The sequence below is a fragment of the Galeopterus variegatus genome, unplaced genomic scaffold (assembly GCF_000696425.1).
Source record: "Galeopterus variegatus unplaced genomic scaffold, G_variegatus-3.0.2 Scaffold3894, whole genome shotgun sequence".
Lineage (NCBI taxonomy): Eukaryota > Metazoa > Chordata > Mammalia > Dermoptera > Cynocephalidae > Galeopterus > Galeopterus variegatus.
The window spans coordinates 68,140-85,035 of NW_007730005.1; the positions used below are offsets into that span (position 1 = coordinate 68,140).

Here is a 16,896-nt window from a genome sequence, read left to right on the forward strand (position 1 = left end):
GTTTCTTTCATCTGGAGAAAGTACATTTTAGTCTCATATTCTGTCTGCTTTTAATGTAAACAGTATATATCTCTAGCAAATTGACAGAGGAATATCAGGTTAAACTTAGAATTTTCCGTTGCAATTTGCTCGGGAGTCTGTGCTATCAGTGTAGTGTCTGCAAATTCATGTCACATTTTAAAGTGTTCTTGAGTTGTTTGCCTCATTTCTATGAATTGTGAAATATTTAAAAGCATAGGATTTATATGAACACTAGTTCTGCATATGTCTTTTAATTTTATGCGTTTTTCTAGAGTTAGTTGTTGAATCATTCCCTTTATTTGGTTTTGGTTATATAGTGAAACGGTGAGACTTGAACAGTGTGCTTGTCCTTAGCTAACAAGAACCAACGTTACTTAAAACAAATGTGCCTGTTTCTTCCTCTGAGCATCTTCAAGTAAGATCTATAATCACACATTGAAAAACATGTTGTGCATTCTTTAGGTACATACAAAATCTACAAATATTCCTAACTATAGGCCATGAATTTCAAAAGGGAAATAAAAATAATCTTCAGCAGTAGAAACCTGGGACATTTGAAATAATGAAATACAAGGTGCAGGTTATATCTGATGGAGCTTTATTTTGCTGTTCATGGAGGTTTAGAATAGACAACACCTTACTTGTTACTGTTGCCAAATTATCAAATTTAGGAATCCCTATTACTGTTAGGTATCTACAAAACACTAGACTAGCACTACTTATCACTACTTATTAAACTTCGTGCAATAGGTCCAATTCAATTGGGTCAATTAATTATATTTATTTTAACCTCAATGTCCATCAGAAGAGATCTTTCATTATTTAATTACAGATTTAATTACATTCAATCACTGAAAAAAAAATCCTCTTACAGTACTTAACTCTAATGAGGCTCACAGAAGCATTCCTACTGAAATATTTTATTCTCCTGCCCATATTCTTCAAGCTATGCTGAGATGCATTAGACAGCAGAGTAAGAGCAGCCAGGTGGGGACTACTGTGAGATACCAAGACAAGACGAAGAGGATCGTGTTCCCTTCAGAGCAGCTTGAAAATTTTCCAGTCCCCATGCACTGTCTTTCATCATTTCTTAACACATCTGTAGAAATGATTTTTGCATATAGAAATTTGATACTCTTTGTGTCTTCTTTTCAGGAGCTTTTCAAAATTGATATTGTTTTCATTGTAGCTAATGATATAAAACAAAGGGTAAAAGTAAGAGATAAGTGCTTCAACAAAAATTGTTAGTGATGATTACCATAAATATTAAAATATAATTTTTAGTGATGAAACTTGGATATCTTTAATAATGGCTTTATAATTTTGGAGGAAAAAGAGTTCTGACAAAATAGTGTATTTTTGTACCACTTACAAATCTTATACTTCTATGGGATAATTTGAAAATTTCAGGGTTCTCCCTCAGTGTTCCAGACTATATAGTTATCACTGTGTGAACTTAACAATAGTGTTTCTTGTTGCTTCTTTTTGCCTTGCATCTTTGACCATCATGTTCTCCATTAGCATGTATCAGGGATGGGTGGGGGACAGGACACAATTTCAAGAGTACCTTTGAAGTTCAGTTCAGCCTAGCATGAGTGTGATAGCACCTCATCTATCACTTGCCTATTATTCTCATTTTCTTGAAACATGTTTAGATGTTAAGAGTTTGTAGAGCTTAAAATGGTGATGTAGAATAAAGAATGCTTAGTTTTCTTCATTTCAGGTTGAAGTTGGAATGATCACTGAGTCAGTGTCAATATTAAACAAGTCAATCAGACAACCAGCTTTATCGCTTTTTCCATTTGCATTGGATTCTGTGTTTGCATAGTCCAGTAGCCTAAAATGCAAAAATTGTCCATGTTGATCTACTCCATCCAATGTTTAAAATATTTGTCAGGGTCCAATGCCAAAATATTTCCTTTCTCATGCAAATATTCTTGGTAGTACCATGTAGTAGTATTTTCAGGAGGAAACTAAAAAATGTTTCTAACTAAGATGTTGACAATATAGCTCTTTGAAGACACAGTCTTCTTATTTTGTAATAATTACAGTGGGATTATGTCAGTGTGCAAGAGGATGAGGGGAAGCAAAAGATTATTTTTTCTCCATACTCTAATTGGCCCACTGAAATATTTCAATAAAACTTTCTCTCTTCTCATGATATTGTGTAAGAAAATAAAGAATGCATAAGGGATGTAAAGGAATCCGCCAATGATTGGAGACAGAATTTTCTTTACATTGTCTAATAGACTCATTTATTTTTTTAAGCTGGTAGAAAGAGACTTAAGATTCGTGTTGAAGAAAGAGTTATTTGTGCTTGATACATTGAAGACACTGTTTCAAAAGCAGTTTGTCCTTATAAAATGATGACCCCTGTAGTAATTCTTAGGCAAGGAGGGACAAATTCAACCAACAAAAAGCACATCTCGCCCCAAGTTCCCCATGATTTCTCCACATATAGCAAAAAAATACACATCAGTAATTTATTTGTACATGCACATCAGCGAGTAGCACAGTTCTAGGCTACTCAGGAAACAAAAAGGAGAATATCAGCATTACCTAAATAAAAGAGAGAGGTGTATTACACCATTTTAATTGTCTTAGAAACACGGATAAGAAGAGCAATTAAAATATATTCCTAAACAGTACTAGCTAATGTAGATTACATAAGTATACAATATGATTCAACTAATAGTGCTCTGACAAGCATAAACCACCAGTTCTAGTAAACAAGGCCCAGATCAATTGCTGAGAAAATGTTAGATTCAGATGTAATAAAAGTTCCTTTTATTTCAGTACTGAATGCAAAACACAGGTCAAGTGTGAAGACAGCATTCTAAAAAAGGTGGCTCTGTTAAAGAAAGGAGGCCATTTCCTTTGCATTTTTATAATTTTGGAATTCTATTTTCGACGTTCACTTTCTCTACTTTTCCTCCCCTGAGCACTAATTTATCAAAAAAAAAGATTTCAAGGTGCAAATTGTACATTCTTATCATTATACCATCTCATCTCTTTCTGGAAGAGAATTTTACAATCAGCATTACAATGTTAATTCTTTTTCTCTTAATATTTGTTTCACATACATGAATCAAAATCATAAAGTTGATCGGGAAAAGAAACCTACAAATGAGAGTGATGTAGTCATACACTTCCTATTGTGCTGTGTGTCTTTCCCATCCCTTCTCCCCTTTCCCTGTAAAGAGCTGTAAAAAATTTAAGGCAGATGAGGTATATTGCTGAAGAAAAAGTTATTTTTGAAAAAAAAACTCAAAAAAACTTTATTCTGCCCTTCTACTCAAGAAAGACGACTCAACTATAAATCTAGTGCTAGAAAAAAGCAGGAAAGACACCGTTTGCATGTACCATACTATGTCTTCTATTTCTAGAATGGCTTTTTGTTAATTTAATTTTAATAGAAAAAATAAGCACCTTAAGCTATGAACAAGAAAAGAACTTCATTATTAGTGAGTCTAGAATCCAAACGGAATTAAGAACACTCACTCAACTCTTTCACTCATTCTCACAAAGGCCAATGCTACTGATTAGAATTGTAAAGTGCTGTACTGAGTATAAACACTTGTATACACTGCAGACACTGAAAAATAACCCTCAAGCACATTGTGTTATAGTTCCAAAAATATATTTACAGTCTATTACAAAGATTACAAATGGAAGTGTCTAGGTGACTGTATTATGCTAATTAAAATTATTTTTACAGATTACTTTTCCTTAGGGACAAAAAACACTTTAGTGAAATTAAAATGATTTTTCTAGTCAATCAAAAAATAAATTAAAATATCAAATAACACTGTACAGTGATTTAAAAGAAAAAAAAAAAAAGGGTGGGGAGGGGTTTGGGAAGCAATCCATTTGAGTTTTTCTATAGCCATCTTTGGTCCTAAATGTGGGAAAACACATTATGTAGCACTGAAAATACCTGTTCTTTTGTGATGCTCTGCAAGTAAAATAGAAAAATATAGTGCATTTTCAATGTATTCAGAGCCCACTACAGAGAAATGTGTGTACAAAACAAGACAGTATAAATAAAATTTACAAGTTTTACAAAAGAACATTTACAGATTTTGTTTCTGTTATTTGTTTGTTTGTGGATGCCCACATTATCAAACAAGACCAATTATGACCGATCCCTGGGATCTTTCTGTATTAAAATCATTATAAACAACCCAATTCTCTTTGGAAGTACAACAGTTCAATTCTGGGGTGGCTCATGATTTTCATAACTTTTGAAATCATTACTTATAATATGTATACATTCCTGTAATATCTATAAAGACACATTTAATTATTGCTTATGAAATTCTAATAAAGTAATCAAATAATATGGTTTAATAAATAAAGCATAAGAAAAAAAGCCAGATCCTTCACCTCTTCCTTATAAGGGCAAAAAAAATTCTTTCATTTAAAAAGTTTCTTGCATCAGTGTTCACAAATAAAAGACTTTTTTTGTTTTGTTTTGCTTTGCTTTAACTGCAAAGGTGATATTCTGTGCAGCAAATTTGTTTTCGAATGATGAAAATTGTGAACTGCCCCTTTTTATCATGCTTCAGAGTTCTAACATAAAACTTGATTCTTTCCTTTCATGTTTGGACTGCATTCAACAGAAGAGGATAAAAAATATAGGTCAACTATTACTCCTAAATTTCCTAATGTCACAAGACTGAAAAAATCTTGATGTGCTCAGATTAAATTTTAGGTAACACTGGAGAGTTCTTGCTTTCAGAGACTTGCCTACACCAGCTTTCTTCAGATGAGGTGCCTCATCTTTTTTACTAAATAGTCACAAACCTAAAATTTGAGTATTTTTTTTTATCATTAAATTCTATCTAGTAAAATCACTCTACAAACAATCTGTTAAAAGTGCCTTATAGTATTTATGGATCATTATTGCTTTTTTTCATTGAAAAGATAATGTGTTGTTTTATCTTTACAAAAAAAATTTCCTTTTAAAAAATATCAGAGCTCTTGGCAACTTGCATTTTCTTGACGACCTGCCAATTAGCAAACAATATCAAACAACACAGATTAAGCAAAATAAAATGGCACAGAAAGGATACCAATGTTCTGACAGAGATATATCTTCAATCATGCTATGATTTTTTAAAATTTGAGCTTCCTTCAAAGGTACCCAGTGTAGTAATGTGTAATAGATTTAACACTAAAAAGGTCCAAAGTTATAAACAACTTTCTAAAACAAAGTCCTTATGAAGAATAAACACAAATGATTTTTTAAATGAATAGTCTGAAATCACATATTTAAGGAAAATATTTCATTGATTTTAACAATTAGATCATGATTTTATTTGACAAATATATTCTCTCTTAAATTTTTTATGTACACTTTAAAAAGTCTATAAGATAAAAAGGAGGTTAGAGAGCTCAAGGTGTTTGGATGTTTTTCAGGTAGTACTTTGTTTATTGTCACTGCTGTTTTTCTGGCCACCAGTGGTGGATCCTAAATTCCCTTTTTATATATTCTGGTGGCACTTAGGAGTTCAAGTCTATAGGTGCTTCTTAAATCTTCTCTTCACTTGTAGAAAGGACCCAGGACATCAACTGTCTTCTAGCAGCATTCTATGCATATACTGAAGGCCAGTACTGTTCACTTACAGTCCGCAATCTCCCTTAGAAGGGAGAAATGCTTATCACACTTGAATGCCAGTTCCATGTAAATGTAGCATTTGTGCCCTCATAGTCTGAATGCTGCTCATGATTTTCTTTTGATGGCCAACCAGCGTGATCCCTAAACTCATCACATCCCTGGAAAAGACAAATGCATTTTTTATTAGGTATCTTACAAAGAATTTATATGGTTCTAAACTGTCATCAACTGTTTAATTAAACAGAGTTTATCTGAGGCAAACAGATCTTATCTTAGTGTTTCTGGGTATTATAACATATTCCTGCAGTGGATCAGAATGGTAACCTGCATCAACATTCTCTTTGCAGAAGCCTAACTGTCCAGGCTCTCAATCGGCCGTGACAGTTATTTTTAAACTGACTTGAAATTTTATATAAAAAATTATTAAAGTCTTAAAATTATTAACTCTAGGTAAGGTTAGGAAATGTTGTTTGAAATGCTGTACTCTTGAATCTCACTGGAGTTTAAAAATTTTTAATTGGAAATGTAAGATATGGTATGAATGGAAACATTTCCTGGCTCCTAGTGGAAAGATTGAGAATCATCAATAATCGCAGAAAATTTTATACTGAGTTTAACCATCATGTGGTAATTCTGAGCATACTGGTTGTATACTCCAGTTCAGCTAAATTACGTGGCTACATGTTAGAGAAAAACTATTTTTAATATATGCAGTACCTACATTTAATAGCTTAAATTTGATTTAAGTTAATTGTATCTGTTTATGTACTTTTACCTTTCCTTATAGCCAGAAAGGTTGAGCTTAGGTATTTACAAAAAGCTAAAATATTGCAATAGTACTGTATTATGGTATTTCATAGCACTGACTTTGAGAAACACAGTATTTCAGAGTTATAGATTACTTCAGAGATCAAGGTGTAAATATGCCAACTTCACTCATGTGGTGACAAGAAGAAAACAGAACAAGATAGCATGCATGTGTTTAAAGTCATGTACAAGACACTTCTTTGTATATAACAGGAAAGAGTATTGGATTGCTGGTTGTCTTCTCACTGAAAAATGTAGAACCCTTCCCATGACAGTACATGAAACAGGATCCCATGAATAGAACCCTGATAACTATTTCCCATTTTCAGACACATTGACTGAGGGTAGGTGCATCACCCATGAGAGTTATGCTGCAATCAGGGAAACTGAGGTTTGGGGACACTAAACAGATTTTATAAGACCACATCATCAGTGATGGAACCAGAAGGGAAAATTTAGTACTTTTAACTTCCAGTTCATATCAATTTCAAACACTGTTTTACCAGGTCATTAAAAAAAAATTGAACCAATCACACACTTTCCAAAAAAGTAAGTTAAACTCTTAGCTACAGTTATGGAAAATTTAGTACTTTTAACTTCCAGTTCATATCAATTTCAAACACTGTTTTACCAGGTCATTAAAAAAAATTGAACCAATCACACACTTTCCAAAAAAGTAAGTTAAACTCTTAGCTACAGTTAATTGAATTAAGCTTCCTTGACCTCTTTAGAAACTAATCATATTAGACATCCTAATGCATTTTGGTATTAGGCATGACATTTTGAGATGTTTAGTAACTAACAACAAAAACATGATGGAAGAAACCCTCCTTTGCAATGGAGAAAGTTTCCTGGGTAAATAGGAACCTAAATGACACAATGGTTAATGCAAGAGAAAGCCTCACCGGCTAGTGTTTAGAACACTGGCTATGGGAGCCATATTACTTGTCACTTACTTAGGTATTTACAAAAAGCTAAAATATTGCAATAGTACAGTTAGTTTAAGGGAAATATTTAAATTATCTGAGCCTTAGCCTCACTTTTTGTAAAATGAGTATAAAACTATTGACTTAATAAAATTGTTGCTGTGAGGATTAAAAAAGATAATGCATGTTTAAAGTTCTGTTTAGTATAATGCCTGGCACATAGTAAGAACTTATTAAAGAAATGCTTTTTTCCCTGATTTTGTGGTTCATATCTTTTTAATATAAAGAAAATAATCTAACATATAAAGTGTGGATTGTATGTAATAAATTCTTAAATATAATTTTTAAAGTTTAAACTTACTCAATAGTCATCCTGGCCACTGACTCAAGGGAGTTGTAGCCAGCTGCTGTGAAGTTATCTTTGTATCTTTCCATCTTAATAGCTTGTAGCCATTCTCCAACTGAACAGAAGGCAGTGAAGTCAGGAGCGTTTTGATCCAGAAGAGGGCTTATTGGCCTAGATATGAATGAAACAGAAAAGCAAATTTTCTCATGAACTACTGAAAAAATAATGTCTTGGCCCATACAAAAATAAGGGTATAAAAATAAAAATAGGTATTTGAATTGGTGTATATAATAACACATAAACGGGAATGCTAATAAAAACCTAAAGCATACAGGCTGCCAAATAACCACAAACTCTTAAATTTCCATTTATTTAGGTGTGATGATCACCAGGTGAGTCTCCTGTGTGTTTTTACAGCCAGCAGTATTTGAAATCAGTAAATACTTGCTCATTTGCTTCTCCAAAAGTAACTGGGAGTAAAAGAAGAACATCTGGCTGTGTTCTAACTTGTTCAAGTCACGAGGGTGCTATTGAGAACATTATGCTTCTGCTGAACTGAGGCACCTTTGTGAGTGCCTTGGGAGTTAATACACTTCTACGAGTGTCTAACCCACCACCAGTACAGACCAGAGCATCAATTACCTGGCAGCTGAAGGTGAATAACAACTAACATGCATTACAATGGAGCAAGCCAAGTGCAAAGAATGGACTGTTTGTAATGGGTATAACTCTTCAATCATGTATTAAATTACTCTTATGAACTAACCTCACAGACTCCTTTTACTAAATAACTCAAAGCAAAACAATGAAATAGATAACATGCATATAACAAAAAACAAAACTAGGGCAGCAGTAATAAAAACCCATGTAATAATAATATTGGTCTGAACATGTGAAATGCCACCTTATCACAAAAATTCAGTTTACAATGTTTTCTAAAAGAGACAGCTAGCGGTATCTATTATAACCTTTAAGAAAAAAGAAAATAATAATTCATAGATTTTCTTTAAAGACTAAATAAGGTAAGCCATCTAAAAATAAATTAAAAAAACCTTCTGTCAACACAATATATTTAATATAAATTTATATTTCAACACAAAAGTTAACTAGCCATTGGGGTGGGGTTGAGGAGATAAATGATTTATGTGAATATCTGAATTTCTTCTAGATTTCATTCCCTTAAATATTTCTTACCTACTACAAGTTCCCAGGGGTGTTTTCAGGCTATTTGGGTTTCGAATCATTTTGTCTAGAATTCCGACTATCTGTTCAAACTTTGGCCTTTCAGCACGCTCCTTTTGCCAACAATCCAGCATTAGCTGGTGAAGACCAGCTGGGCAGTCCATGGGTGCTGGTAAGCGATAACCTTCTTCTATTGCTTTTATAACCTAACAGCCAAAAGGACATTAAAAATATTATTGAGGTTCAATTATAAGAAAATAAATTGCCTGGTAGGCAAAATAATTTATTTAGATAAGAGTGAGGCACACTGCTTTGCAAAAGACTGACTTTTTTCCAAAACATCCATGAATATTAAGCATGTTATTAAGGGGTGTATGAAGTGCAGGATATGATGACATTTCCTAGTTAATTCAGCAATAGGGAGCAGCAATTAAGTTCACCCAGGGTGCAAGAGATGGAAACGTTTTTAATCCCAGAGGTTTTCATAAGTGAACATGTTATGGAACTATTTTACTTATATACATTCGTGAGTGCACATATTTGCCCATAAATTTTAAAATTCTGCAAGTTGTGAAAAGAAATTCTGAAGTTCTGAAAGAAACTACCCACAATGAGCCAAAAAAGATACACTTTGCTGAGTTCAGATGACACTTTTAAACAGGACATAAAAATATGTAAATGTACTATGACAAAATATTATCAAGCACACTATTCTTTTAAATAATATGAAGCTTGGTGTCTAGTGCTGTAAGACACAGTGGTGTGCTGGAGCCAGTTTGTACTGATTCATGAGAGGTGACTACATCCCTTCCCAACTCCAAATTTAGTGACCTCACACTGGCAGATTGAAATCAGTGTGCAGGAAGGGTTATACTAGAAAATTGAGAAAGGTTACAAATTAGGGCTTTCCTACTCAGAGTGCTGGTTTTAAAAATTTTATCAGCACAAAATTCCCTATTTATACCTAATAACAGCTTGAGATACTGTTTATATCAAGCTTTGATTGTTAATGATAAATGAAAAATAAGCTTCTATAAACATTTGTACACGGCAATCAGAAAGTCTAAAAGTTACATATCATTTGGACCTGGTTTTTTAATTTACATGAAAAACAAAAACAGATCATAAAAATCACAAATTGTTACAAATCTGAGCAGCACAGAAAAAAATAACACGAAGGTAAACAATACAAATAAGAAGGGCTTGTAGAATACTAAAATAACATTTAAGGGAATTAACAAATCCTTTGACACTAACTGACATAATAACAGTAGAATTTTTTTAAAAAATGACTTTCTAAAAAAAAAAAGAGGTAACCTTGAGTTTTTGAAAAAAATAAGGCCAAAAGCAGGCAGACAAAAAGCTGGCTTTAAGAAATGTTGATGACCTTAATATTTTTAGAGAAACATATTCTTAAGATGCATGCTGACTTTCAAGAATAGCACATTAAAATGTAAAAGCTTGGAGCATGTAATGAATGAAGTAACTGGCATCAACAATTTTTTGGAGAAAATCTTTTGTATAAGAGGAAAAAAGTCAGACTCCACTTTTTTCTTTAATGTAAGAATAGATGTAAATTCTAAAGTTTAAAAGGTAAATAGATTATAATAATTTAAAAAGTATTTTTAAGTATAAAATCTTAGCCCAAATTCTCTTCTGATCCCTACACTGTGTTTCTATCAGTTTACTAGATATCTTCACCTGGATTTTCCATAGGTACTCTATATATTAGAAATTGAAATTATTACCTTCCCACCAACCTTTTACTATTTCAATTAATTACACTTCCAGTCATCCCAGGCAGAAAGCTGAGAACTGCTTTAGATAACTTCTTTCTCTTATATGCACAGCCTATTAGTCATCACTGTCTGATGATTCTACTTCCTAAATACAACATATACTCACTACTATGAAAAGTAGTTTTACATATATATGTGGAAAGTGATGGAGTCATTATCCCGAATATAAATTTATATTTCAACACAAAAGTTAACTAGCCATTGGGGTGGGGTTGAGGAGATAAATGATTTATGTGAATATCTGAATTTCTTCTAGATTTCATTCCCTTAAATATTTCTTACCTACTACAAGTTCCCAGGGGTGTTTTCAGGCTATTTGGGTTTCGAATCATTTTGTCTAGAATTCCGACTATCTGTTCAAACTTTGGCCTTTCAGCACGCTCCTTTTGCCAACAATCCAGCATTAGCTGGTGAAGACCAGCTGGGCAGTCCATGGGTGCTGGTAAGCGATAACCTTCTTCTATTGCTTTTATAACCTAACAGCCAAAAGGACATTAAAAATATTATTGAGGTTCAATTATAAGAAAATAAATTGCCTGGTAGGCAAAATAATTTATTTAGATAAGAGTGAGGCACACTGCTTTGCAAAAGACTGACTTTTTTCCAAAACATCCATGAATATTAAGCATGTTATTAAGGGGTGTATGAAGTGCAGGATATGATGACATTTCCTAGTTAATTCAGCAATAGGGAGCAGCAATTAAGTTCACCCAGGGTGCAAGAGATGGAAACGTTTTTAATCCCAGAGGTTTTCATAAGTGAACATGTTATGGAACTATTTTACTTATATACATTCGTGAGTGCACATATTTGCCCATAAATTTTAAAATTCTGCAAGTTGTGAAAAGAAATTCTGAAGTTCTGAAAGAAACTACCCACAATGAGCCAAAAAAGATACACTTTGCTGAGTTCAGATGACACTTTTAAACAGGACATAAAAATATGTAAATGTACTATGACAAAATATTATCAAGCACACTATTCTTTTAAATAATATGAAGCTTGGTGTCTAGTGCTGTAAGACACAGTGGTGTGCTGGAGCCAGTTTGTACTGATTCATGAGAGGTGACTACATCCCTTCCCAACTCCAAATTTAGTGACCTCACACTGGCAGATTGAAATCAGTGTGCAGGAAGGGTTATACTAGAAAATTGAGAAAGGTTACAAATTAGGGCTTTCCTACTCAGAGTGCTGGTTTTAAAAATTTTATCAGCACAAAATTCCCTATTTATACCTAATAACAGCTTGAGATACTGTTTATATCAAGCTTTGATTGTTAATGATAAATGAAAAATAAGCTTCTATAAACATTTGTACACGGCAATCAGAAAGTCTAAAAGTTACATATCATTTGGACCTGGTTTTTTAATTTACATGAAAAACAAAAACAGATCATAAAAATCACAAATTGTTACAAATCTGAGCAGCACAGAAAAAAATAACACGAAGGTAAACAATACAAATAAGAAGGGCTTGTAGAATACTAAAATAACATTTAAGGGAATTAACAAATCCTTTGACACTAACTGACATAATAACAGTAGAATTTTTTTAAAAAATGACTTTCTAAAAAAAAAAAGAGGTAACCTTGAGTTTTTGAAAAAAATAAGGCCAAAAGCAGGCAGACAAAAAGCTGGCTTTAAGAAATGTTGATGACCTTAATATTTTTAGAGAAACATATTCTTAAGATGCATGCTGACTTTCAAGAATAGCACATTAAAATCTAACATGCATTACAATGGAGCAAGCCAAGTGCAAAGAATGGACTGTTTGTAATGGGTATAACTCTTCAATCATGTATTAAATTACTCTTATGAACTAACCTCACAGACTCCTTTTACTAAATAACTCAAAGCAAAACAATGAAATAGATAACATGCATATAACAAAAAACAAAACTAGGGCAGCAGTAATAAAAACCCATGTAATAATAATATTGGTCTGAACATGTGAAATGCCACCTTATCACAAAAATTCAGTTTACAATGTTTTCTAAAAGAGACAGCTAGCGGTATCTATTATAACCTTTAAGAAAAAAGAAAATAATAATTCATAGATTTTCTTTAAAGACTAAATAAGGTAAGCCATCTAAAAATAAATTAAAAAAACCTTCTGTCAACACAATATATTTAATATAAATTTATATTTCAACACAAAAGTTAACTAGCCATTGGGGTGGGGTTGAGGAGATAAATGATTTATGTGAATATCTGAATTTCTTCTAGATTTCATTCCCTTAAATATTTCTTACCTACTACAAGTTCCCAGGGGTGTTTTCAGGCTATTTGGGTTTCGAATCATTTTGTCTAGAATTCCGACTATCTGTTCAAACTTTGGCCTTTCAGCACGCTCCTTTTGCCAACAATCCAGCATTAGCTGGTGAAGACCAGCTGGGCAGTCCATGGGTGCTGGTAAGCGATAACCTTCTTCTATTGCTTTTATAACCTAACAGCCAAAAGGACACGTCTTTGGCATATGCTGTCAAGAAATACCTAGAAATAAAAACAAAAGTTACTTGCTGAGAAGAGTTTCTATATTATTACAGCATGACTACTGTAATTAAGAGATAAAGGACCACAGAAAAAACCCATTATAATGGGCCTGTGATAACTCAGAGTGGGATATAAAATGATTGGCTTATGTTCTCTGTTCAATGCTCATTTTCATTTCATTAACCTTACAATAACATGACCCACATTTTATGCAATTACATTTGTTGGACTCCACTTATGGGATTACAGCAAAGTTTAAAAAGAAAAAAATCACAATTTTGTTTCTATCTTAATATGAGAAAATACAAAGTAATAAATCAGTGGTAACTTTTAAAAGGAAAAATGAGGGCTCACATTTTAGCTCTATGAAACATAGTTACAAGTTATATATCTCCAAAGTTCTTAAATGACTTCTAATGAATGAATTTAAGAAATGATCCTTATGTACCATATATCTTTAAGGAATCATAAACTTTTTATCATCCTTATGACTACCTACTAATAAAATTAACAATTTATTGGCCTATCTTAAAGTAAGAAAAAAATACTTTGTTGAGTACTATAACAAAAAAATATATACAACCTATGTAATAAAGAATTTAAAAATTTCATAACCTGAAAGTAAAATATTTTATTTGGACTAATCAAGATATAAATTAAATTAAAAGACAGCTGCTGTGAAAACCAAGAAAGTATTTTCAATCTCTGCAATATTCACATTTGACTATATTTACGTACATAAAGCTTTTTCTTTGAAAGGCCATTAACTGAAAGGGCTAACTATCTGCAGATTTTTCAGAAGACCGGAAGTTGAAAATTTATTTGGAAAGCTTAAGCTCTTGATTTTAATAACAAATAATTAGGTTCAATTGATTCCACTGCAGTTAAAACTCAAGAAAGTTGCAGGCATATGAAAATACAAATGAGTGCTTATGCAAGTGTTAATCAAGGGATAACCTATTTGGGTGTGGGTCTGGTCAAGCGTAGACATATTATCTTTTCCTAAGTTTTTCTCATTCACTGCCCTGTCCAGAGCAAAACTATAGCCTCCTAACTCAGTGACTTGTACACCACTGCTTTTATATTTCTTCAGAGTGTTTACAGAAACCTCACCTTATTCAGCATTCGGCCTGGAATTCTGTGGACTTGCTTAGATATGTAACCATTAATTTACATCTTGTTTTCAGGGTGCCGTATGAAAAGACTTTTAAAATCAAAAGCATTTGAAATTTGAGGGCTTTCTCAAATTCCTGACAAATTCTTAGTGACTAAGTTTAAACAATTTAAAGTGAATTGGTTCATATAATAAGTCCCTCAAGTCTAATTAAAAAAAAAAAAAATATATATATATACACACACACACACACACACACACACACACACTTGAAAATCTGATTAAGTCATATTTCCCAGAAAAAACAATATATTCACATATACACAAGAGTTCCCACGTGTATCATGGTATTCACAGAGCTCCTAAATCTCTCCATGAACCCCGACTGGAGACTACAAGTAAAAAAGATTTTACCTAGAAAATTTTATCCCAGAATGAAATTCATTATTTTGAATTATCCAGTTTTTCTCGATTTGAATATTCAACATTAAATGTGTTTGCTCAAATAGCACTTTAACAGCATAATTAGAAAATAATGAGTATTACCTGAGAAGAGGTATATCAATTTCTCTATAGAAACTGAGCTATATAGGTATCTCTCACTACCATACGAACCTGTGTCCAAATTTAATAATTAATTCAGACTTTCAAAATTAAAAAAAGAAAGACAGTGCCAAATATTCTAGGTCAGAACTAAATTTCTCGGTAGACATAACAATTTCATTTGATCAATAAGAATATTTGTTAATCCTTGGTATAATGATCCCATGTTTATGATGTTCATTTTCAAGAAAAATAATACTAAGGAAATTTTATAAATTAAAATTAGAGATATGTATTTTTTCCTCCTTAACCATTTCTACGACTTGTTTTTGGAAGTTAAGTAAACTTTGAATTTAAGTTATCTCCTATTCCTGTCAGTCCCCTTATGTTTGAATCTAGTACAGAAGGAAGGTGTCAAAAATGAAACTACAGAGTGTCTAGGGAATGTAAATATTTTTCTTTCTCTGCCCCAAGGATTTGTTTGCCCACATTTTGACAGTCCATGAAATCTTTGACACTGAGACCTGTCAAATATTAACTACTTTGCCTCTGCCAAACAGACTCATCATTTAGACTTTTATTTTTGAAAAACAAAAGCAAAATAAACAAACCAAAAAAAAAAAAAAAAAGAAAAAGTTTCATGTCATCACTCAATAAGACTAAAAGAATTAACTGAATTAAAACTTCCCCTTTTCAGGCTGTGAACTTTTTAGTTAATGTGGAAATTTATAAGTAAACATACCAAAAATAACCTTACCAACAAGACTGTGAACAGTCTTACTTTAGTTGCCTAAAAATAGCTATTTACATATTTTAAGAGCCATAAGAACTTGATATGGGCGATTCTAAAATTGAAAATAAAGACACTGATTTAATAGAAAAATTTTCATGTTCTCTTTTTTGCAAAATAACTCCATTTTAACTTCAATTTCAATTTTAACTTCTATTGCTCTCCATGCTTTAATAACTCCAAGAGTTAACTACTCCAAACCAGCTTGCTCGTCAGATCCCTTTTCTAAACAGCAATGTAGACTTTCCTTAAGCACTACTAATTTTTTACTCCACTCTCCAAGAACCTGCATTTGTATCATTTCCAAACTCCTTCCAAAAAGCCTTTCAACAATTTGCCTTAACCTAATCTCCATTTCCAATTAGTACCAGTGTACTGTGTCGCTGTTATATGAAAGTGGGTCCAATTACACCTCACTAAATCTTTGCTTCTGGACTTGCTAATGTGCTCCATTGGAGAATTCTTTCATCAGTTATGAACCATGGTCTTCTCCAGATTTCTAGCTCAATCCAGGGCACTTTCCTAAACTTCATACTTGCTCTACATTTTTCTAAATTTCACTCATATTTTTTATAGATTGAACTACATGAATCTGCCAATATTTGAATAGTAATTTTATGAAATATTAACCTGTAGTTATGCTACATCCCATTGTTTTATAAATGGTCTCCTGGGTGTGAAATGAATACTCACATGAACTTCCATCAGCTTCTTTTCTCAAAGGATAATAAAATGCTTTATGTCTTAGTATGCCCTCATGGCTAGAGGGTATACAAATTTAATAATTCTTATCTTTTAAAAAAATTTTCGAAGGATATTCCCATTGCGATTACATTCTAAAACATCACTATGAAACATTTACCAATATTGATCATAAAATCTAGACTATCCCATGAAATTAAAATTTAATTAAACCAATAAAAACAATAGATAATTTAAAGAGATTTTTTCAGAACATTAAAAAAAAAAAAGAAAAGCTTCAAAGACAAAAGAAAACACAGCCTTCCTTCCCCTCCTCTCCACCTATGATTCTTTAACTCATGTGACTCACCCACTACAACTGTGCAAGCACAGCAACATTATCTTTATTAAGGAGGAAATATCCTTTGTAGGCTTCTACTGTGTCCACAGAATTTAAATAAAAAAAGATAAAGTAATCCTTCAAAATTAAAACCAAAATAAAATTAATGAACTACTAATTTATGGCAGTTGTTGTGGTAATTTGTAATAATAATTGTAGAAAACTAAGTAAGCAT

General features: G+C 32.4%; 1 protein-coding gene across 2 annotated transcripts in view; it reads right to left on the bottom strand.

Annotated features, from left to right (window-relative positions):
• Positions 1 to 2,248: 2,248 nt before the first annotated feature.
• Positions 2,249 to 16,896, bottom strand: part of LOC103601822 (ephrin type-A receptor 7) — a 103,449-nt gene continuing 88,801 nt past the window's right edge. The window contains exons 12-14 of one of the 2 annotated variants that reach the window (XM_008586236.1): positions 12,953 to 13,146; positions 7,736 to 7,891; positions 2,249 to 5,799 (exon numbers count right to left, since the gene is read on the bottom strand). In XM_008586236.1, the coding sequence (XP_008584458.1) occupies positions 5,685 to 5,799; positions 7,736 to 7,891; positions 12,953 to 13,146 (465 nt within the window). In that variant the 3' untranslated portion in view covers positions 2,249 to 5,684. Of the gene's footprint in view, positions 5,800 to 7,731; positions 7,892 to 12,952; positions 13,147 to 16,896 lie in introns of those variants that run through there. The other variant, XM_008586237.1, reaches the window with a different exon arrangement.